Raw genomic sequence first — 24,041 nt, forward strand, 5'->3', positions numbered from 1 at the left:
GCTCGGGTCAAACCCAAGTACAATATGGGCAAGTATTTTTAAGACCAGCAACCTGCTCAAAGAGGAGATCTGCACTCGAATAGGCAATAGATGAAATATTCGTATATAGGGAGATAAGTGGTTAGACTCAGATCGAGGGATCCCGGAGAATCCAAATGATGTTAGTATGTATGGTTGGACTGTTGACAAGCTAATGAAAAATGGAAAGTGGGATGAAGAAGTCCTTGCATAATATTTCTCGGTGGAAGACATAAACAGTATCATGGGAATTCCACTTTCTACTCGTGATTGTGTGGATAAGTTATGTTGGCGGAAGGAGACACGTGGTAACTACAGTGTGAAAACGACTTATTTTGCTTTGATGGAGAATCAACCAATGCCATCGGTGGAGGTTTGTGATGTTCCATAAAATAAGCTTTGGCAAATTGATGCTCCTCCGAAGATTAAGAATTTCCTATGGCGTGCCGCATGGAATATATTACCAACTCGGAAAACTATTCATAATCGACATATAGAAATTGATACGTTCTGTCCGTTTTACCAACAAGAGGAGGAAATGCAGTCTCACTTATTTTTTCACTGTCCAGTGACGCTCCAAGCTTGGGAATCACCATCACTGAGCAACTGCAGACCGAGAACGAATTCTGATTTTGACTTTAGTGATTAGTGGGTTACACGTATTCTGGTAGATTCTCAGGAAACGGTAGGGGCTTTGGCTACTTTCCTCTGGTATGTGTGGTACTGTCGAAATAAGAAAGTATGGGAGCAAGCTCAGATGAACGTAACGGGATTGGCATATAGAGCGACTGCAATTTTAACAGCATGGTGGCACGCACAGCAGTCGAGTGCAGCATGAGGCAACGGTTCTACGATCGTTATTGATAGTTGGGTACCACCACAACGTGGACTTAAGATAAACTTCGATGCAACTTTTGTGCTTGGTACAAGCAAAATTGGAATAGGAGCGGTTATCTGAAATGATAGAGGAGAGTTTGTCGCAGCACGTTATGGCCAGATTCTGGGAAATTGTAATCCGACATTGGCAGAAGCAATCTCATGTCGTGAGGCTCTAAGTTGGATTAAGGAGCAAAGAGATGAGCATATTTATGTTGAGGGTGATGCTCAGATTGTAATAAACGCGTTATGTCATGAAGATATGGAAGACCTATCGAGCTTGGGATTAGTCATTGAGGACTGTCGAAACCTCGCAGCCTCAATAACATATTGCAGATTTCGCTTTGTTCATCGAAGTGCCAACCGTGTCGCATATATGATAGCAAAGTTAGGTTTCTCTTCACCTTTATTGACTGTAACCAATATTATTCCCTCATCCGTTGTAAGCCTGATGGCTAATGTTTGACATAGTAATTAATATCATTATTTCATTAAAAAAACACAAAAAAGCTGACATGACGCAAATTTAGTGTAATGCGTGCAAGACCTCACCTCGTACACACGTGATGACTATGATTCATTTTGACACTTATAGCTTGAGCAGATGTTTGTTTCAGTTTTCGGAAAAGTGTTTAGCATTTCACTCCAAACCACAGGAAATATAGCATTTGGTTATGTTTATATAACCACAACGTTTAGCATTTTCTCTAGAAACTGCAACGTCTTGGATGTTTTCACGAAAAGCTCCTATTTGGAGCTTTTCATAAACATTTGTTTATAGTTATTTGTTATGGACAAAATTATCATTCTTATTTCCACAAAATATGTTTATTCTTTAACATTATTTATATTTCTACAACATAATTACTGAAAAAACAAGGTTTTGTTGCTTTAAATAACTTTTTTTTTATTATTTTTTATATAGATTATTTTTATTAATTTGTGTAACACATTTTTTATTTTATAATACGATAATGTGCAAAAATAGGGCTGTCAATATGGGTCACAACACGATAACACGATTCGCGTAACACGGAAATTAAACGAATTAGGGTTGAGATAAATGGGTTTGGGTCATAAATGGGTCGACATGCTTAACCCGTAAAATAAATGGGTCGGGTCGCGGGTTGACTCGCGAATTCGTTGTAACCCGTATAATTTAGACGAGTCTATGAGTCGTGTCAATCCAACCCACGAACCCATCTAACCCGATCCATATAACCCATCTAACCCATATATCATGTAAATATATAAAAAGTTTTATGGATATTAAAGTAATTTTAAATTTTAACCCTTACATATATATATATATATATATATATATATATATATATATATATATATATTAGTAGATTACAGAACACGTTAGGTTTCCAACTTTCTTTCCCCAACAATTTGTGTTGCCTGCCTCTATTCATTGACATCCGGTGAACGCTTCAGTCTCTAGCTACAAGTAAGTCTTTTATTGAGTCAACTTCTAGTAGGATATGTCTAACTTCTGATTGTCGGTCTTCTATTACAACAGATGGGTATATCTGTTTGACCGAACATTTTATTGATAAAGATTGGAATATCCAAAAGAGAATTTTAAACTTTTATTATTTGTCTCCTCCATATAATGGTGTAGCTCTGTGTGAAAAAATTCACAATTTCTTGTGTGGTTGGAAAATTGATAGTAGGATTTTTTCACTCACTTTGGATAATGCAAGTGCAAATGATACATGTGTGGACTTGTTGAAAATTTTATTGAATAGCAAGGGTGATCTATTAAACCGTGGAGATTTTTTTCGTATGAGATGCTCTGCTCACATTCTAAATTTAATAGTTCAGGATGAGTTGAAAGAAATTGATGACTCAGTTGGAATGCATTGAATCAAAGACTAATGAACAAGATACTAATTCTGTTGTTGTTTTGGATTTTAGACTTTTAATGTTATCTTGTTGAATTTTTTTTTGTTAGTTTGTATTAGATTTTATTTTTTTCATATGCAACTATGCATGTTTTTATTTTCTTTTTCATTTTGTTTAGTTGAATATTTTTTTTAGTATGAAGTTGCAAAATTAAATGGGTTAGCCAGGTTGACACGTTCAACCCGCTTCTTAAACGAATCGTGCCGAGTCAACCCATTTATTAAATGGGTTGGGTCAGGGTTCGGATAAATGGGTCACTTGAGTAAGTCGACACGATACGTTTACAACCCGCGAACCCATATTGACACCCCTATGCAAAAATACCTCTAACGTTTATAGCTAGGAGCAATTTTACCCTTAACATCTGAAATGGTGCAACCATGCCCCTAACGTTGGCAGCCAAGAGCAATTTTACCCCTAACATTGACAAGTTGAGTCAATTTGAGAAATAATTCATCAAAATGTCTTTTTGGTCATAAATTGAATATTGTCATCTACACTTTATACGTGCATCATTTTATCATCATTAGTAACATATCACAAACATATGATTAGACGTGAATTTTTTTTAAGAATATATATATTATCTTTTATATGAGTTGGACAAAAAATTCAAATATTTCGCTGAATTTATAAATATTAATTTTCAATTTTATTATTAAATTTAAAAAAATATGAAATCTCTTTTTTAGAACTAACTGATGTGTGCAATTGGTGTAGAATAAGAAATAAAATATTTATGTTTTATAATAATATCTGAAATTGATCAAACTTGCTAATGTTAGGGGTAAAATTACTCTTAGCTGCCAACGTTATGGGTAAAATTGCATCATTTTAGACGTTATTAGTAAAATTGCTTATAGTTGTAAACGTTATGAGCATATTTTCACTTTATCCCTTTTATAATTTCTTTATTGATTAATTTAAAACATGTTCATATTAGACATTTTAAATCCGAAAAGCAACAGTTTAATATAATTTTACCAAACACTAATAATTAAACAACTAACCGGAATAGCTAACAACTTAATATAACTGCAAACAGTTAACAACAATCATAATAACTATTAGCTAACCGCTGAACCAAATAGATCTTCAATGATCCATCGAATTGTCTTACTATAACTGCAAACAGTCAACAACAATCATAACAACTATTAGCTAACAGCTGAACACCTTCATCGAATTTGCTGCGAGGATACCAATGTAGTGGATCTCCTTAACTAAGGCATTTATGGAGTAGTACTTGTAATAAGGTTATTTAATAATACTATTTATTTGTATGATTAAAATTCAAAACCATCGTGCAAAATAAAAGCCTAATTAATTTATTGATTTATATTCTGATCGTGCATTTAAATGTAATGAAGTTAACCAATTAAATGATTATTAATAAATTTATATAATTATTAATATTTAAAAAAAAAAAAAAAAAAAAAAAAAACAATTTTGTTAAACATACTCAGTCAAACTGAAAGAGTCATAAAATCACATATACGTTTTCTGCTCCACAATTCATGCCTTTTATTAGGGATCCATCCTTGTATATTTATACCATTTCACTCTTCATCTTCTTCATATCATCTGCTTTCCCAATTCACAATTTCATAATCTTCTTGTGAATTTGTTCTTGTTCTCTCTGTTAACAATGGTGGAACCTGCTACTAACACCAAAGGAGCAACAAAGATCGTTCCTTTATTGAAGGATGAGCTTGACATAGTTATACCCACGATTAGAAACTTGGATTTCTTAGAGATGTGGAGGCCTTTCTTTGAGCCTTACCATCTAATCATCGTTCAAGACGGTGATCCATCGAAGACTATCTCTGTTCCTGATGGTTTTGATTATGAACTTTACAACAGGAATGACATTAATAAGATCCTTGGTCCTAAGGCTTCCTGCATCTCTTTCAAAGACTCTGCTTGTCGCTGTTTTGGTTACATGGTTTCCAAAAAGAAGTACATTTTCACCATTGATGACGATTGCTTTGTAAGTTTAGGGGTTTTTCTTTTTCAATTTTGTCTTCTGATTTTCAATTTTGATACCAATGTTTCGATAGTTATGGTTTATGTTGTGATTAGGTTGCTAAGGATCCCAAGGGAGAGCCAATTAATGCCCTTGGGCAGCATATCAAGAACATTTTATGCCCGTCTACTCCATTTTTCTTCAATACTCTTTATGATCCTTTCAGAGACGGTGCAGATTTTGTTCGTGGATACCCTTTCAGCCTAAGGGAGGGTGCTCCTACTGCTGTTTCTCACGGACTCTGGCTGAATATTCCTGATTATGATGCTCCTACTCAACTTGTCAAGCCTCTTGAAAGGAACACCAGGTAGGTGTTTGATTTATTTCCTCAGTGAAAAATTGTCAATTTATTCTTAATTGAATCTCAATTATCATAATCCTTTTGATTCATAGGTACGTGGATGCTGTTATGACTATTCCAAAGGGTACCTTATTCCCTATGTGTGGTATGAATTTGTGTTTTGACCGTGATTTGATCGGCCCTGCTATGTACTTTGGTCTTATGGGTGATGGGCAACCCATTGGCCGCTACGACGACATGTGGGCTGGCTGGTGTATTAAGGTACGGATTGCTTAAATTGAATCTTAAGTTGTTAATTTTGAGAAATTTGGCTTGATTTGTCTATGAAATTTGATAGCTATGAATTGATCCATTTGAGGTTTGTTTTAACAGGTTATTTGTGACCATTTGGGACTTGGAGTGAAGACTGGTTTGCCATACATCTACCACAGTAAGGCAAGCAATCCATTTGTGAACCTAAAAAAGGAATATAAGGGTATTTTTTGGCAAGAAGAGATAATTCCATTCTTTCAAGCTGCAGTTCTTCCAAAAGATTGCACTAGTGTTCAAAAATGCTATATTGAACTGGCCAAACAGGTTAAGGATAAGTTGAGCAAACTTGATCCTTATTTTGATAAGCTTGCTGATGCTATGGTCACTTGGATTGAAGCTTGGGATGAACTTAACCCAGCTAAGCCTGCTAATGGAAAAGCTTGATTTCATTTATTTATGAGTTCAATTTTTGTTTTGTTTCGGATTTAAGTTATTATGTTAGTACCATTTAGCCTGAGAAGGAACTTTGTACTTCTTAGACATTTGTTACTGTTTTTTGAGTAATAAAAACTTAGATTAGTTCCTTCATCATTTATTAATACAATATTTTGTTACCATTACGGAGTTGTTTACTTTATTTATATACTTTGTTGTTACTTGGCAAATAGAATAATTTCTAACGAATTAGCATCCTAATTTCATCAGTAACATTTATATTTCTTATTAACATTAAAAGGCAGCAAACAATGCCTAAAGAAGTAACAGCAAATACAAAACATTTAAGCCTGCCTTCCAGTAACTTTAGCGGCAGGATTAGGGACGGCAACGGGTAGATGCTAGTTAATTATGATTTTAAGTAATTGTAGATGCTGCTGTCTGCGTATGCCGTCCTTCCCGCAGGGCCGCTGCGTCTGCCTTCCAGCAGGTTTTCCGATTTGTTGCTCTTTCTTTCTGTTCCAATTTACTGATGGTCCAGTCTTCTTCCCTTCCTGTTTTCTATTGCTTCTTTTTCCCCGTCTGGTAAGTAAATCTTTAATAGATTGTTTTAATTAGGTGGGTTTATACTGTTTTTTGTGCACATTTGATTTTTGTGAATGATTTAATTTGATTTGATTTGATTTTGTTTTGATATTGTTTGTGAACGAGATATATTAAGATTAGTTTAATTCTAGGGTTTATACTGTTTCTGTGCACATTTGATTTTCTTTGATATTATTGTTTGTGAATGATTTTCTTTTGATATTGTTTCTGAATGATTTAATTTGATTTGATTTGTTTTGATATTGTTTGTGAATGATTTAAGTTTAGGCATACTATCACCATTATGACTTTTTTTTTTTTTTTTGAAGCTCTGATCTCTTTCTAATTAGTGTTTAATATGTTGATATAGTTTGTGAATGATTTAAAATGCTATATGGTTTTTAACTCAATTTGAAATAAGTTTGTTTATATTGTTTGTGTTTGATAAAATTTTTGAAAAGCAAGCATGTCAATAACTATATGTACAACAATGTCAATCAACTATTAATAAATTTATAACTAAAAAGAAATGTTGATTGATTTAACAATTTTATCTATTGAAAAAGAAAATTTGGAAACTATATTCAACCCAAAAATCATGTTGAAGTCTTAAGTGATAACATTTGCTTATTATTAGAAAGTCCTCTAGAAAAAACACCTTAAAAGACTTATAATGATACTTCGATCTTTGCGCTCAGTTGTCTAACATGTGAATTGACTAAGATACCCCATATGCACATGTGAATTGACTAAGATACCCCATATGCACGAAAAGTGTAGGGTGGTCATGTTTGGTTAACTCAATGGTTTTTCACGTTACCGGTTTCTAATTCTCAACTTTTTTTTGCAAGTTTGAGTCAGATCTAGTGACTTTTTAGTTCACTCACTTTTATCCATTTTCAAACAATTCCACATTTTCTTAGTTAAGTAGATTAAAATGTGAGATATTTTCATTTTGTGATTCCATAATTGTATTTTCTTTAGTCTTTTCAATAGTGTTATAGTCTAATAAATTTAATTAGGTTTGTAATTTTAATTTTAAAATAATTGGTATGTGTGTAAACGAGAACCATTCTTGAAAAAATCTAAGTTGAGCTTTTAATTTGTTATGTTTCGGTGAAAGGACAAAATACAAGTAAATGAGACAAAGTATGAAACGAAGATAAGAGCTACAAAATCCAACACCAGGATCAACACGACATACTGCAGTAGCTAGCACGTCGTGTTGGGCAATCGAGCGAGCCCTCTTAGGCTACTTCCTGCCAGCATGCCGTGCTGTCACTTAGAAAAGGATGAAATGAAGCACGGAAAAAAAATTCCTAAATGCTATGTGACACCACCTTTGTTCCGATTCTGTAAAATTCCGTTTTTACAGCAAATTTCAAAGTATTTCTACAATCTTTATGCATTTTCAAAATTTTCTTACTTTATGTAATTTCAATTTTGATCACTATGACTTGTAGTTTTCCTATATAAACTTGCTTAAAATCCATTTTTTAGGCATTCACATTTTCCATACTTTTATGTATTCCCATTGAGTGCTTGATAATTCAAGATATCCTTCATCTTCATTGAAAAAGTCTTGACTCCATCCTTCCTCCTCAAGCTTGAAAGTTCCGTCGTGGAGCCCGAAGTGATGATTTGAGTCTAGTTAGCTAGTTCTAAAGGCTGGAATTTCTTCACTTGTACTTGTTGGCTTGTTCGAACTCATCCTAAGAGCTAGGATTGGTTGTATTCCATCAAATTATCTTCATAGTTTTAATATATAATTTGCAATTTCCTCTTTATTAACATGTTAATCTCTTTTTCTTACTTTGATTCATATAATTGGTTAATGCCTAGGAAAATTATAATACTAATATCTCCTAAGGTTTATATAAGTGATACCTTATCAGGATTGATAACCAGAAGATCTAGGAATTGACGAGACACAAAACTCACTGGTCTTAGTTTCCGAGCCAACTAGAGTTAGTATCGTCTCCCCATAAGAAACACGAACTAAGAACTTAACGAGATTGATTGGTTTACCCTTAACCTTCTTGCAAGATTAAGTAATTCATGTTGTATAATTTGGAATATTGATCTTTATTTATTCTAACTCAAAATTGGGCCCATGGGCCATCATCAATTTATTATTTATATGGGGTTTTATGTCTTGTTGGGCATGGTATTTAAGGGGTTATAAGCCATTTGTGAGGCCATTATTAGAAAATCCAGGAGAAATGATAAAATGAGACTCACTTTCTAATCAGTTAGAAGATCATTGTACATCATCCATCCATCCTTAACCCTTTTGACATATAACTAACTACACATCTCATCTTCTATGTACATTGATAATATGTCCTATCCTATGTTAGTAGCCTGACACCCTAACATGTAGTCCATTCTCTGCTTCAACTCTTGGAAACTTCATTAGCCTGTTTCCCTCTACTTCTTCCCATCTGCAATTCAATTTAATACCCTTTTAATTAATACCATTTCATTTTTAATTACAAGAGTAAAAAAAGTAAAAAATGGGTCACATAATTACCTGTATCTAGTTACAAAATAGTGCAGAAAAGTTGAAATTTCTGCTATTCCCAGTTCCTTTCCAGGGCATTGTCTAGTACCCCCTCCAAATATGAACAGATTGTTTTGATTCTCCAAACTTCTATCCTGCATTTTATAACACACTACTTCATTTAGTAAAATTGCAGTGCAAATAAATAACTATGGGTAAATTAAGAGAGAAAGATCCATGACTTACCATCCATCTCCATGGGTTGAAAGAATGTGGATCTGGATATAGATATGCATCGTAATTAATCTCTCTAGTGTAAACATAGATTCTCCATCCTTCTGGAATCACAAACCCTGAAAGTAATTTCAGATAATATTAAGATTCGAACTCGAGATCTCTAACGGGATTAAAAAGTTAGCTTTATTTATTTAAGTGGCTGAAGTAGCTGGAATGGTAGGTAAGGTATGGTATGTAAATCATTTGAGTGTAAGGTCCACATAGGAAGGAAGGAAGATCATCATATAATTCCATGCTGAAAATAGCCGCTTCACCCCATAAAAAGACAATAACTAATTCATCATTATGTTATGCAACTTTTACTCACCATTTAATTCCATTTCTCTAGTAGTCTTTCTCAAAACTCCATTAACTATTGTAGCCAATCTTGATGTCTCAAATATCACCTGCATTTTTTTAAATAATATATTAGTTCATGTTCATATTTTCTTAATAATAAAAAATAATAAAAAATATCTTACCGCTCGAGTAAAACGCATAGATTTGATGTCGTTTAAGTCAAGTGGATCAACAGGGTTTTTTCTCTCTCTAATTGCTAAATGCTCTTTCTGCAAATAGTACATATTTATCAGTATCACAGTCATACAACAACATCAACACAATTAAAATAACTTGTTCAAATCATTTTTTTTTTAGCTTACTCTTAATTCTTGAAGAACAGTAGGATGATCATGCAAGTACTTGACAGCCATCATTGAAGTAGTGGAAACAGTTTCATATCCAGAGTACAAAATAGTTATTATTTGATCAATTATTTCTTCATCACTCAACTTGAATCTACTTTCTTCACTTTTCATAAGGCAACCAAGCATATCTTCATGCCTTTCTCTTGAACCTCTCCTATCCTCCATTAACTTCCTCAACAAGCTCACAATATTCTTCCTAGCCTGCATAAACGCTTGAATTAAAACTCCTAGTATGACAAAAAGATGCACAAAAACACCTGAATGCCTAAAAATATACCTGCAAACCACGCCGATAATTCGTTCCAGGCAGATCAATTGGCAATGAAAGTGTCCCCAAAACCAGCTTGAAAAACTCAGGCATAAATGCTTCAACTATTGAGCTAGAATCATTGCCAGCAATTTGCTTGAGTGAGGAGATAAACGCCATCTACATCATGAAATGACAAGATTATACCTTTTTTTAAATAAACTTAGATCAAGGATGATTTAATGATATTAAATAAGTATATACCTCTTTGGTTTTGTGTTGAATGTCAATAATTTGGTTATCCCAATTGGTGAGATGGGCCCTCATGAAATGATCAATAGTAGGCAAAAGTTGTTCTCTAATCATGGAAGGTGAAATGAGGCTTAAAAGAGCACCTCTCATATACTTATGAGTGGAGCCATGAACTGCTGCAATGTTACATTTCCCTAATATATCAAGCATGGATTGAGGGTAACCAGGAACAAGTCCTTTTGATTCATTTACTAGAATGTATCTATTCAGCTCTGGATCCATTGATACTATTGTAGGACACCCAAGAATGTGGGACTTGAAAAAACTTCCATACCTGTATGCATCATTTAATTAATCAAATTAGAACATAAAGATTAAAACTTTATAAGAAACCCTCAAATGGATTGATGAAAAGTTAGTATGTTTTATATAATGGTGTTATTATTATAGCTACTTTTGTGTTATCATGGACCAATCCCATGTACCCAAAAGGAAAAAAACAAGAGGAGATAGATGTAATGTTGCTACCATTTGTGATTGGAGGAAAAAGAAAGATCACTTTTGAAAACCCAATTTTAAGTTCTCAAATGGGTATCTAACAACTAAGAAAATGAAATCAAAAGTAAAGAAAAAACAGAGGAAACAGAGGGGGGGGAAATCACCTAGCTCTCTGGTTTTTCATGAAGTTAGGACCTTGTTTAAGAAACTCAGTAGTTTCACCAAAAACAGGCCAACCCATAGTACCAGGTGGCAACCCTTTTTTCCTGTATTTCAACTCATTCCATCTCAGCAAAGCAGAGGAAAAACAGAGCAAAAAGATAACAACAACAAAAACCACAATGAAAACAGCCATTGAAGGAAAAAGCTTCAAGCTTCAAGCTCCAAAGAGATGGCTGTTAATAGAATGGGGCTTTGAAGCTGTAGTTAAGAAAGTGTACATATTTATAGAACAAGTTAGAACTAAATATATGTAGAAGAAAAGAGAGAGATAAAGAGTTGCCAGATAGGCCAAACCATGCACCCTTCAAGGAAAGGACCCTACCCTATAATATATCAGGGTATTAAAAGCATTATCAGAGAAAATTAAATGTTACCCTTTTTTTAAAACAAGAAAAAGCAAAGAGCTTTCTTATTTATTGTAACTTTTTTAACTGCAATAACTAGTTTGACCCAAGAGAGGATTTGGTTTGGAACTTTACCCTAGGAAGTTGAAGATTCAGGGCATAAATGTTTTGGATTATTGAGGGGAGGGAGGGAGGGGAGATGGAATTATTTGTGGAGAGGGAGAAATGGTGCTTCCAAGAAATGATTAGGGTATTATTGGTATAAAAAAAAAGAGTTAAAAAAAGAAGCACATGCACAGCACCCCATTGGACCTAAAGGAAAAGGGCAGTGTACCCCTTCCTTCCTTCTTTCCTTACTTCACATGTCTGTCAAACAAGATCTGTGTGTAAATGGAATTAAAATTCCACTACAAGACACCATCCTGTTCCTTCCTAGTTACCATGTGAATATGTTTTATGTTTTTAGTTAGGATTCAACTGTAAACTTGTAATTTCTTATAACTTGCACTTGCAACTCAACTGTTTGCTTGCTTGGACCTGTAATTACTTACTACAGAATCATCACTCTCTATGTTACAGACTATTTTGACTTCTTTCTTGGAACCAAAACCATTTACTCAGTTAGATAAATATCAACCTAACCCATTCACTGTCATTTATCCATGCATCCTAATTTGCTTCCCATGTATTATTAAAATTGGTAAACAATTGCTTTCTATTTACTAAAATTAGTAAAATATTGTCAATGTTAATAATAAAGTTTTGTTTAGAAACATGATGTATAAAAATTTACCATAACTATTAATTTAACATTCACATTAATGAGATTTCACCAATTTAATAAGTGGAGAGGAAAATGTTACTAAACAATAAATCCGGTACAAAAATTAACACTTTGAATAGATAGGGAGCAAATGTTACTAATAAGAGCATCTCCAAGAGACTCTTAGAACATCTCCAATAGCGGGTGCCCAAAAGAGTGCCAACTGATGTGGCATCAGATTTTGACAACTTTTAAAGACTGCTCACTATTGGAGTGGTTGTTGGTGCCAATGAAAGTTGCCAATTTTTTGCAACCTCTTGGCAAACTTGTTTATTATTTTTTAATATAAAATATGTGGTTTCTTCCTTAGAAATAATAAAATCTGAAATCTTTTATTTTTAATATTTATAATAAAATAATAATTTGTAGGATTATAATGACAACTTTTCAAGTAACCTCTATTTGAGCATTTTATAAATAAAGGTTGTAAAGTGATCTGGATGAAAGAAACAATAAAATATTATATTTTGAGATTATGTGTTAAGTTTTGACACTCTTTTAGGCACTCTCTATTGAAGATGCTCTTAGTGCACTCTCTAAAAATAATATAAATAATTAACTTTTAGTGATTTAAGAGTGACTAAGACATATTATTTCCAACAATACTACTTCTATTCACTCCTTATTTATTATTTTGTCCTTAAAATTATTAATTGTTATTATATTTACCAATAGTATGAGGAGAGAGACTCCTTAATAAAAAATTATTAATAAAAAATGAATTAAGAGATACTAAGATGTGGAGAGATGTTCTCTATTAATAGAGATGGTGAAGATGCTCTGAGTGATTTGATGAGCCACTAAGAGGTTATTAGAGTTAATTTTTTATTCTTTCTCCTCAAATTTTAACTTAAAAGCTAACTTAAAAGGTTGTTGGAGATGCTTTAAATAACTTTATAACAAATACAAACATTTTAAATAGATCAATGAGGAAAAATATTAATAAATAATAAGTTAGAAAATAAAGATTAACATTTTGGATAAGGAAGAGAGTATATATTAACAAATACTTCAACCGTTTTTTTTTTTTTTATGAAACTTCAACCGGTTTTTAATATATGTAGTTTAAGGTTTTTTTTTTATCAATACCAATGGACTACTCTCTTTATTCAAAATGATAAAATGATAGTCACATTTGACTAAATTGAATATACCAAAAAAAATGATTCATTTATATTAACTTTATGAAAAATGCACTAAAATATCTTCCACTAACTAATTTACTGTGAATACTTTTTCTTTTAAAACTCTCAGTCCATTTCAAAATAACTATCACATTTAATCAAATCACGTATATTAAAGAAAGAATTGATTCGTATTAAATTTATGGACGATAGACTAAAATATCATTTACTTTTTTTTACTAATAATCTCCATTTTTTTTATTATGTTGTGTGTATCGTCGGTACAGTACATGGTAAAAGTCAATAATCGGGTAGTGGGGCCAATCTCCCCAAAGAGAGGACTCAGACAGGGTGATCCACTGTCCCCTTACCTTTTCCTGATTTGTGTGGAAGGGCTCTCTACACTATTGTTTCATGATGAAGCTCGTGGGCATATTCATGGTTGCCGAGTCTCTAGGGGGCACCCTCCATCACCCATCTATTATTTGCTGATGACGCATTTCTATTTTTTCAGGCTGACATCTCCGAAGCACGAATGATTAAACAAATCTTAGCTTCTTATGAAAGAGCTTCAGGGCAAGCTGTTAATTTAGCAAAATCTGGAATTATGAGTAGTAGAAATGTGGCTTCTGAACTCATGCAAGGGGTTTCTCATATCCTGCAGGTCTCTAATCCCATTAATACGGGCAGGTATCTTGGGCTCCCATCCCTTGTAGGCAGGAAGAAGACGGCAATTTTTGGCCACCTTAGAGCGCGCCTTTGGCAGCGTCTTCAACAGTGGCGAGGGAAACCTATGTCTAAGGCTGGCAAGGCAACTCTTATTCGGACAGCGGGACAAGCTATTCCAGTTTATTTTATGAGTGTCTTCTTGATGCCGACATCTACTGCGGATGAATTGCAGAAAATGCTTAATTCTTTTTGGTGGGGAAATAAGAGGTCAGGTGTGCGAGGGTTAAATTGATTGTCGTGGGAACTTATGTGTGTTCCGAAAATGTTTGGTGGCCTTAACTTCCGAAATTTTACTGCCTTCAACTTGGCAATGTTGGGAAAACAAGGGTGGCGTTTGATTAATGACCCCACTTCTCTTGCCAGCAGGGTCTTCAAAGCTAAATACTATCCTAAAGGGGATTTTTTGAGTGCTCCGTTGGGTCACTCTCCTAGCTACATTTGGCGGAGTATTTGGAGCTCTCAACTTGTCATTAAGGAAGGAATTAGATGGAAACTGGGGGATGGCTGCTCAATTAATGTTTGGAATGACAAATGGCTTCGTGATAATTCGAACCATATGATTCTTACCCCTAAGATTGACGGGCTTGAAAGACTAAAAGTCTGTGATCTTTTCATTCCTAACACAGTGGAGTGGGATTTGGAGCTGTTGGAAGAACTATTTGTGGGCCGTGATATTAGGGAGATGCAGCAATTATCTTCTCGCAGAGCTAATCGACCTGATACGGTGATCTGGCATCCTGATACGAAAGGCATTTATTCAGTAAAAAGTGCCTACCGTCTTGCTGCGAGTTTGGACGGCTCCGAAAGGCACCATGTGGATGGTGAGTGGAAACGTTTGTGGGAGGCATCGGTGCCATTGAAAGTACGTTACTTTTGCTGGAGGTTAGGGCGAAGCTGCATCCCTGCTAAAGTCTCTCTGCAGAATAGGGGTATCCCAATTGACAGTTGCTGTGTTGTGTGTCAAGGGCCGTGGGAAGATGTGTGGCACTTGTTCATTGAGTGCGGAGTTGCTCAAGAAGTCTGGCGATTATCTCAGTTGGATGGTCTTGTTCGGGAAGCGACAGTGGGGGCTGATAACTTTCAGCATGCCATCTCTAAAATTATCTCAGATTGTTCATCACAGATCAGAGATAAGTTTCTGATGCTGCTCTGGAGCCTTTGGCGTGCTCGTAATGATTGTCTGTGGAACCAAGTTTCACCATGCCCCCCAAATATTGTATTCACAGCTCAATCCGTGCTATTCGATTGGCTTCAGGCTCAGATTTCACGAGAACCTACGAACAGAAATTCAGTGTCGCGGACGACTACAACTCCTCGTTGCAGAGGGTGGCATCCCCCACCTGCTGGTTTTATATCCTGTTGTATTGACGCAGCGTTTTTTACAGCTGATAGCAGTGCGGGCGTTGGAGCGGTTCTGCGCAATTCAGAGGGGCGGTTCATCAGCAGCCGAACTGCTAAATTTGATTATTGTCCACCAGTTAGAGAGGGTGAGGCCACTACTCTGCTAGATGCATTGGAATGGGCCGAGGCACAAACACTCACCAATGTGATATTTGAATCTGATTCGTTACAGGTCGTTCAAGCCGTGAACTCAACCGATTCCGACAACTCGGAGTTTGGGGATTTGATATCCCGCTGCCGAACCTTATTGCATATAAATGACTCCTTCTCAGTCAGGTTTATTCGAGGACAAGTTAATGGTTTAGCTCATGCCATGGCTAGGGCATCTCGTTTCACTTCTTGTACCTCTGTTTTCACTAGTATTCTGAGTTTCTTTACAGATGTAATGTGACAAATTTGTCCATCTTCAGACCACTAATCTAAGCTTGCCTTCTTCAAAAAAAAAAAAATAATCTCCATTTTTTGTGTCACACATTAAATTAAATTGAACCACTCTTCATATATTCAAAACTTAAAATGACAAAATACAATTAATATTAAACTCATTAATCAATTCAAAAAAAATATTAAACTCATTAATGAAGATAAATATAAGAAAAAGTTGTCTTCAAAACTAAAACTCACAAATAACATTAAATAAGATATTTTTTTTAAATGTGTAAGCAAAAGTTCTCTCTCCTCTCAAGTATTATGGCTTAGAGAATCTTCGCACTACTCTTGTTACACTCTCTAAAAATAATATAAATAGTTGACTTTTAATGGTTTAAGAGTGACTAAGACCTTATAAAGAAAAGACCTATCATTTCCAATAATAGTCTTTATATTCACTCCCATGGGCGCAGACAGGGGGCTTGGAGGGACTCGGGCCCCTCCGGCCACCGGAACTACCTTGACTCCGAGTAGTTTCGCCCCCCTATCTAAAAAAAATATATATTAGGGTGTTGAATTAGCTCCTTCAAAATGGCCCATTAAGTGTTAGACTTGTCCAAAATTCAAAATTTCAATATTTTGGTCATATTAGATACTTCCTAAATCCAAATTTCTATTTTTTTTTTTTTGCTTGTTAGACCTCTTTAAATCCAAATTTCTGATTTTTTTAGCCTGTTAGGTCTTCCTAAATCCAAATTTTTAGTTTTTGTTTTCTGCTAGGCTGTCATTAAATCCAAATTATTAAGTTTTTTTGGCTTGTTAGGTCGTCTCAAATCAAAAAATTTAAATTTTTGTACATGTTCGGCCCTCCCTAAATCTAATTTTTTTTTTACATGTTAGGACTCTTAAATAAAACTAGCTTAATTTTGAGAAATTGTACATTAATACTAAGAAATTTGTTCTTTACCATTCAAATTATAAATGCATATATACACACACATACACGCAAAAAAAAAGAGCAAGTTCAATTTTTTTTTTTTGCGAACGCACGTATAAACTCGGCACCCCCAACTGGGTAATCCTGTATTCGCCACTTTCACTTTTTATTTATTATTTTATTATTAAAACTATTTATTATTGTTATATTTACCAATATTGAGGGAAGAGAGATTCTTCAAGGATAAATTATAAATAGAAAAATGAATTAAAGAGAGATTCTATATTAATAGAGATGATGGAGGGACTCTTTAGTAATTTGAGAAGCCACAAATTTTAATTTAAAAGCCAAATTAAAAGACTTTTAGAGATACTATTAATTAGAATTGTTTGTATTAACAGTAGTGTTTATTTGTACCCTAAAACGAGTAAATTAATTTGATCGTTCAATGTTAAATCTAAGTTTTTTTATAAACTTGGAGTGAAAATTCAAAACATTTCTAAAATTTAAATTTAACTAACTCATGTCTAATGGTATATAAAAAAAAGACCAAATTAGAACTCTTAAAACTACGTTTATTTGAGACGGAATGAAGTAATAAATTAAGAGACTAACACCAACATTTTATTTTATTATTATTATTATTTTTAAATTGTGAACTAATAGTCTTTTTAAGCTTTTTTTTCTTACTAATAAAGCATGTTCATAAATTTTAGGGTAAATAATTATAAAGTTCTCATGTTTTTACATAACAAATTAGTAAGTCCATCGTATTATTATAAGGTCCTTAAGTTTTGTTTTAATCAACTATTTAGTCATTCCATGTGTTTTTTTAGATAAAAGTACAAAATTACCCCTAGTTATATACATAAAAAAAACTTATCTTTAGGGTTCAAATTTAATCTAAATAGTTTTAATCGTGTTTTTGAAATATATATACCAAAATTTATATGTACTTGTGTATACTAATCATAAAAAAAAAAATTTATTCTCTTAAATTTTTTATTTTTTTATTTTTTAATATAATATTTTAATACTAACATTAATATTATTATACATTTTTTAACTTAAAAAAATCAGATTCTATTTGTTGATTCATAAAATTTATTAGAGATAAATAAAGATTAATTTTTATAAATTTGTATAGTTTTACTTCTATTTTAATAATTTTTGAAATATTTTTCATTTATTTTTTTAGTCAATAAATTTTACTTTAATTTAAAATTAAAGTTCTATAATTATATAAAACTTAATAAATGAATTACTTAATATAGGAGAGATTATGATTATGTTAAAAAAAAAGAGAAAAAAAACATAAAATAGAAAAAATATAATATGTTTATTATTAAAACATAGATTAAAGGGTAATTTTGGTATTTTAAATTTTTTTTAGTATAGTTTGACCATTGACTCAAACATAAGGACTAAGGAGTTGACGAAAATAAAAACTGAGGGACTATATAATTGTTTGTAAAAGCAGAGGGACTGACTAGTGTATTAGGTAAAAACACAAGGACTTTATAATTATTTACCCTAAATTTTATACATGAAATCCTAAAAGTTTTCTTTTAATATATTAAGCCCCTAGATTTTTATAAGCAAACACGTTAAGCCCCAAGATACTAGTCCTGTCATAGTTAAAATCACAGTTAATAATTGATTAAATGAATTTAATTCATCACCGTCAAATTTAAACTTATTAAATATAAATCTTAGAATGATTTTAATTTCAACTCTAAAATTCTAATAAGTCTAACTGTTAGGAATAATTGAAATTACGATAAACGAAAATAAGCAAACACACAAGAATTGTTTACCCAGTTCGCCACTCAATATGAATGACTACGTCTGGGGACACTACCAAGCCAGGATATTTACTATAATGAATGAGATACGGATTACAGAGAAAGAGGTTACATTTATACTCCTGAAACCCTACCCAGTTGAATCGCTGCAGTTGGGCCCATCGCTTCAGTTGGGCCTATATATATTAGTCTCCATAAGCCCAACAATCTCCCACCCAGAGACTAAATCCGTCATCTGATGATAGTGCCATGCCTTTAACTTAATTACCAAGGCCAGCTGAAGCCATACATAGCTTCAGCTTCTCTAAGGTTACAACCTTAGTCAACATGTCTGCAGGATTCTCTGTGCCTGGAATCTTCATCAACTGCAATATCTTCCTGTCCAAGAGATGCCGTATGTAGTGATACTTCAACTCTATGTGCTTTGTTCTTGAGTGAAAGGCAGGATTCTTTGCCAAATGAATGGCACTCTGACTGTCGCTGTACAGAATAGGATCCTTCTACTCCTTTCCCAACTCACGCAAGAAATTCTGCAACCATACCATCTCCTTACTAGCCTCCGTCACTGCAACGTATTCAGCTTCTGCAGTAGACAAGTCCACCACCTTCTGCAACTTTGAAGCCCAAGAGACAGCAGTACCACCCAATGTGAAGACATATCAGGTTGTACTTCTTCTCTTGTCAAGGACACTAGATGCCAAATCTGCATCCACATATCATGTCAACATAACTTTCTTGCCCTCAAAACATAGGGCATGTTCATTGGTTCCCTTCAGGTATCTCAAAATCCACTTTACTGCTTCCCAATGCTTCTTACCAGGGTCTCCCATGAAACGACTAACAACTCCCACAGCATGTGCAATATCCGGCCTTGTGCACAGCATTGCATACATCAAGCTGCTAATTGCTGAGGCATACGGAGTTCTCTCCATCTGGACTCGCTCTTCTCTGCTCTTGGGTGAGTCATGTTTAGATAGCTTGAAATGGCTACCCAAAGGAACCGTAGCTGGCTTAGCATCTTGCATGCCGAATCTAATCAAGACCTTCTTGATATACTCAACTTGTGAGGGATGCAACTTTACAGCCTTCTTATCTCTTTCAATCCTCATGCCCAGAATCTGCTTAGCTTCTCCGAGATCTTTCATAGCAAACCGCTCAAATAACTGCTTCTTCGGTTTTCTCACTTATCGAGCACTTGACCCTGCAATCAGCATATCATCAACATATAACAGTAAAATTATGTAGCCTTCATTCAATTTCCTGAAGTAACAACAATGATCAGCTTCACTCCTCACGAACTCAATTTCGTGCATGAATCCGTCAAATTTCTTGTACCACTGTCTTGGAGCTTGCTTCAGACCATACAAGCTCTTGTTCAACTTGCACACAAGCTTAGCGTTATCAGACTCATAGCCCTGAGGTTGCTTCATATAGATGTCTTCATCTAAGTCCCCATGAAGAAATGTTGTTTTTACATCCATTTGCTGCAGCTCCAAATCTTCTGCAGCTACCATACTCAACACTAAACGAATAGTAGTCAGCTTCACCACTGGAGTAAAAATGTCAGTATAATCTATGTCGTACCTCTGCTAAAAGCCTTTCACGACCAGCCTTACCTTGTAGCATTTGCTACCATCAGCCTCTTCTTTGATTCTGAAAATCCACCTGTTTTGTAGAGCCTTCTTACCATTTGGAAGCTCAACAAGTTCCCAGGTGCCATTGGTCATCAAGGAATCCATCTCATCATCTATTGCAAGCCTCCACTTGCTCGCATCCTTTCTGGCTCACCACTATCTGTCAACAGCATGTAGTTGCTTGTAGGCGTGTACCTGTCAGGTGCTCTACACTCTCTAGTGGATCTGCGCAGTGTAACCGGTGGAGTTTGGGGTTCTTCTACCTCCTCCACAACTATCTCCTCCACAACTACCTCCTTGCTCCCACCAGAATTCGTGATGTCTAGGTCCACGACCTCTGGTCCTGCATCACCAGTATCAGATGCGCCCAGACTATCCTTGTACATTATCTGCTCGTTGAAAACAACATCCCAACTGCGAATAATCTTCCTATTCTGACTGTCCCAGAATCGATATCTGAAATCATCACCACCGTATCCAATAAACGTGCACTTAATAGCCTTTGCATCTAACTTACTTCTCTCAAGGGGAGCAATATGAACATATGAATCACATCTAAATACTCATAGAAAAGATAGATTTACCTGTTTGCCACTCCAAGCCTCTTTAGGAATGCCACTCTCCAAGGGACTCGATGGCCCTCTGTTGATCAAGAATGTTGCAGTGTTAACTACTTCTGCCCAGAACGTCTTCGGAAGTCCGCACTTCAGCCTCATACTTCTAGCACGCTCACACAGAGTTCTGTTCATTCGTTCTGCAACTCCATTCTCCTGAGGAGTTCCTTTCAGATTCTTCTCCATGCGAATTCCATTCTTAGCACAGAATTCCTTGAATTCCCTAAGCTCATACTCTCCACCATTGTCAGACCTCAAGCACTTTACCTTCAAACCTGTCTCATTCTCAACCAGGGACTTCCATTTTCTAAAGGAATCAAAAGCATCAGATTTCTTTCTCAGAAAATAGATCCACACTTTCCTAGTGGAGTCGTCAATGAGGGTCATGTAATACAAAGCTCCACCAAGAGATTTCACAGGTGCAGGACCCCATAGATCGTTGTGAACTAACTCCAACTTCTCTTTCTTCAAAGTTCTGCCACCCTTAGAGAAGCTAACTCTTTTCTGCTTCCCAAAGATGCAATCCTCACACAGCCCAAGATCAGCAGATTTCAGACCCGGCAACAGACCCTTTGAACACAGCATTTTCATCCCCTTTTCACTCATGTGACCAAGACGACAGTGCCACAAATCTGCATTGACATTCTCCCTCACGACATCAATGCTATTGAAAACTTTGTCTGTTAAGTACAACGATCCAACCTTCTCACCACGGGCAACCACCATGGCTCCTTTGGTCATTTTCCAAGCACCACCTTCAAAGATTACACAATAACCTTCATCATCCATTTGCCCAATTGATAACAGATTTCTCTTTAGGCCAGGAACATGCTTTAGTCCAGACAGCTTTATCACAGATCCATTCGGAGATTTGATCGAAACATCTCCCTTCCCTACAATCTCCAAAGGCTCATCATCAACAAGATAAACCTTTCCGAATTTCCCAGGGGTATAGTTTTCCATCAAATCTGCACTACTACATGAATGAAACGAAGCTCCTGAGTCTAATACCCAAGACTCCAGAGGACTTCTTACACTCGATACCAGGGCTTCTGCTGCTGTTTCTGCAGTTGAATTACTCAGAATCAACGCATCACCAAAATCCTCGCTGGCTGAATTCACTGACTTCTCCTTCTGCAGTGCCTTGCATTCACTCTTGTAATGACCATTCTCATTACAATTCCAGCACTTGATGTGGCTCTTGTCCTTCACAGGTTTCCCTCTCCCTTTGGACTTAGACCTGCCACGATTCTGCTTTGACCTGCGATCTAACCTGCCCTGATTCTCTACATTCAAAGCTGATCCAGATGTGGAACCTGACTCTTTCCTGCGAATCTCCTCGCTTATAATCAAGTCTCTGACATCATCAAACCTAAGTTTTTCTTTCCCTGCTGAAGCACTTAGGGCAGTAACCGTGCCACTCCAACTTTCTGGTAAAGAAGATAATAGAATTAGGGCTAACACCTCTTCGTCGAAATCAATATCCACAGAACTTAATTGAGTGATCGTCATATTAAAATCATTCAGATGCGTCGCCACTTCTATATTCTTCGTCATCTGTAGATTAAACAGTCATCGCATCAGATGAACTTTATTGGCCGCAGAAGGCTTCTCGTATAACGAACTCAAAATCTCCAACATCTCCTTCGTGGTCTTTGCCTTCACCGTGTGATGCGCCACGTTTCTGGACAGCGACGGGCGAATCACGCTCATCGCTTTTCTGTCCAACAGCTTCCACTCTTCATCATACATATCCTCCGGTTGCTCACCCAAAGGCTGGTAGAGATATTTACCGTACAGGTAATCCTCGATCTGCATCTTCCAGAAACCGAAATCCGAACCATCGAATTTCTCCACAGGGGTTTTTCTGTCTCCCATCGTAATTAACCTGGCTTTGATACCAGTTGTTAGGAATAATTGAAATTACGATAAACGAAAATGAGCAAACACACAAGAATTGTTTACCCAGTTTGCCACTCAATATGAATGACTACGTCTGGGGGCACTTCCAAACCAGGATATTTACTATAATGAATGAGATACGGATTACAAAGAAAGAGGTTACATTTATACTCCTGAAACCCTAATCGCTGCAGTTGGGCCCATCGCTTCAGTTGGGCCTATATATATTAGTCTCCATAAGCCCAACAATCTCCCACCTGGAGACTAAATCCGTCATCTGATGGTAGTGTCATGCCTTTAACTTAATTACCAAGGCCATGCCTTTAACTTAATTACCAAGGCCACCTGGAGACTAAATCCGTCATCTGATGGATCGCTGCAGTTGGGCCCATCGCTTCAGTTGGGCCTATATATATTAGTCTCCATAAGCTCAACACTAACTTTAATTGTTACTGAACAAATTCATTTAGTCAATCATTGAACGTATGAACGCTTCTAACTTAAAATCATATTTAATGTGACCATTTTCATATATCAACTAATAGGCACTTGATATTGTAAGAAACAAAGGAGGGTTACAGAAAAAATGGAATTGAAATTAAGAACGAAAATCGAACTGTGCCGTGGCGGAGGCCACTATCTTGAAAGCGATTTCGGTAGACGGATGTGCAATCTGTAACTCCGGTCCCTCCCCAAGGTTAACACAGAAAACCTTCGAACCTGTGCACTCAAAGTCGAAGATTGTAGAACAACAAAAGAGTATTTTAATTGCCCAGGAAAAACGATTGAAAGAAAAACTGTGTTTAGAAAAGCTGGAAACTTATTATATTTATAGGCCACAGAAATATGAACGTTAGAACGTTCATATACACGTTAGAACGTGGAGTGAAACCAGGAGATAAATAAGGTTCCGTTTTTTACTAATTAAAATGCTGAAGAAAAAATCAAAGAAGTTGAAACGGATAAAAAATAAAATAAAATTCGGGCCCAGTCCAGTCGGGCGTCGCGCGAACGAACGAGCGAGCACGCGCGTGTGGTATATTTGCTAAAAACCACTTAACACAATTTAAAGGCTTCTGAAGCCCAATTCTATATATACCCACTCAAAGGGTTATAAGTTTCCCATGTGGGATTGTAAAAGTGATCTTGAGAGCAAAGTGGTTAAAGACAAATATACACCACACTTTCAAAGCCATATTTATTTAACACAACAAAGCCATTTTCTAACAGATATGATACTGATAAATTAA

The 24,041-nt window shown here is 35.4% G+C and overlaps 2 protein-coding genes across 2 annotated transcripts; one reads left to right on the forward strand and one right to left on the reverse strand.

Moving 5' to 3' along the window:
* Positions 1–4,295: 4,295 nt before the first annotated feature.
* Positions 4,296–6,004, forward strand: LOC136208136 (UDP-arabinopyranose mutase 1). The gene is made up of 4 exons (XM_065998955.1): positions 4,296–4,795; positions 4,888–5,138; positions 5,225–5,393; positions 5,505–6,004. The coding sequence occupies exons 1-4, from the start codon at positions 4,454–4,456 to the stop codon at positions 5,826–5,828; spliced, it is 1,086 nt and encodes a 361-aa protein (XP_065855027.1). The 5' UTR covers positions 4,296–4,453; the 3' UTR covers positions 5,829–6,004.
* Positions 6,005–8,627: 2,623 nt separating this feature from the next.
* Positions 8,628–11,580, reverse strand: LOC136211831 (cytochrome P450 85A-like). Its single transcript, XM_066002737.1, has 9 exons — positions 11,052–11,580; positions 10,402–10,723; positions 10,168–10,317; positions 9,846–10,091; positions 9,666–9,752; positions 9,512–9,590; positions 9,154–9,260; positions 8,938–9,062; positions 8,628–8,848 (listed from the first exon to the last, which is right to left on the reverse strand). Exons 1-9 carry the CDS (start codon positions 11,240–11,242, stop codon positions 8,761–8,763), a joined length of 1,395 nt encoding a protein of 464 aa, XP_065858809.1. The 5' UTR covers positions 11,243–11,580; the 3' UTR covers positions 8,628–8,760.
* Between the last annotated feature and the right edge of the window lie 12,461 nt (positions 11,581–24,041).

This window comes from Euphorbia lathyris, chromosome 1 (assembly GCF_963576675.1).
Source record: "Euphorbia lathyris chromosome 1, ddEupLath1.1, whole genome shotgun sequence".
In the NCBI taxonomy this organism is placed as follows: domain Eukaryota; kingdom Viridiplantae; phylum Streptophyta; class Magnoliopsida; order Malpighiales; family Euphorbiaceae; genus Euphorbia; species Euphorbia lathyris.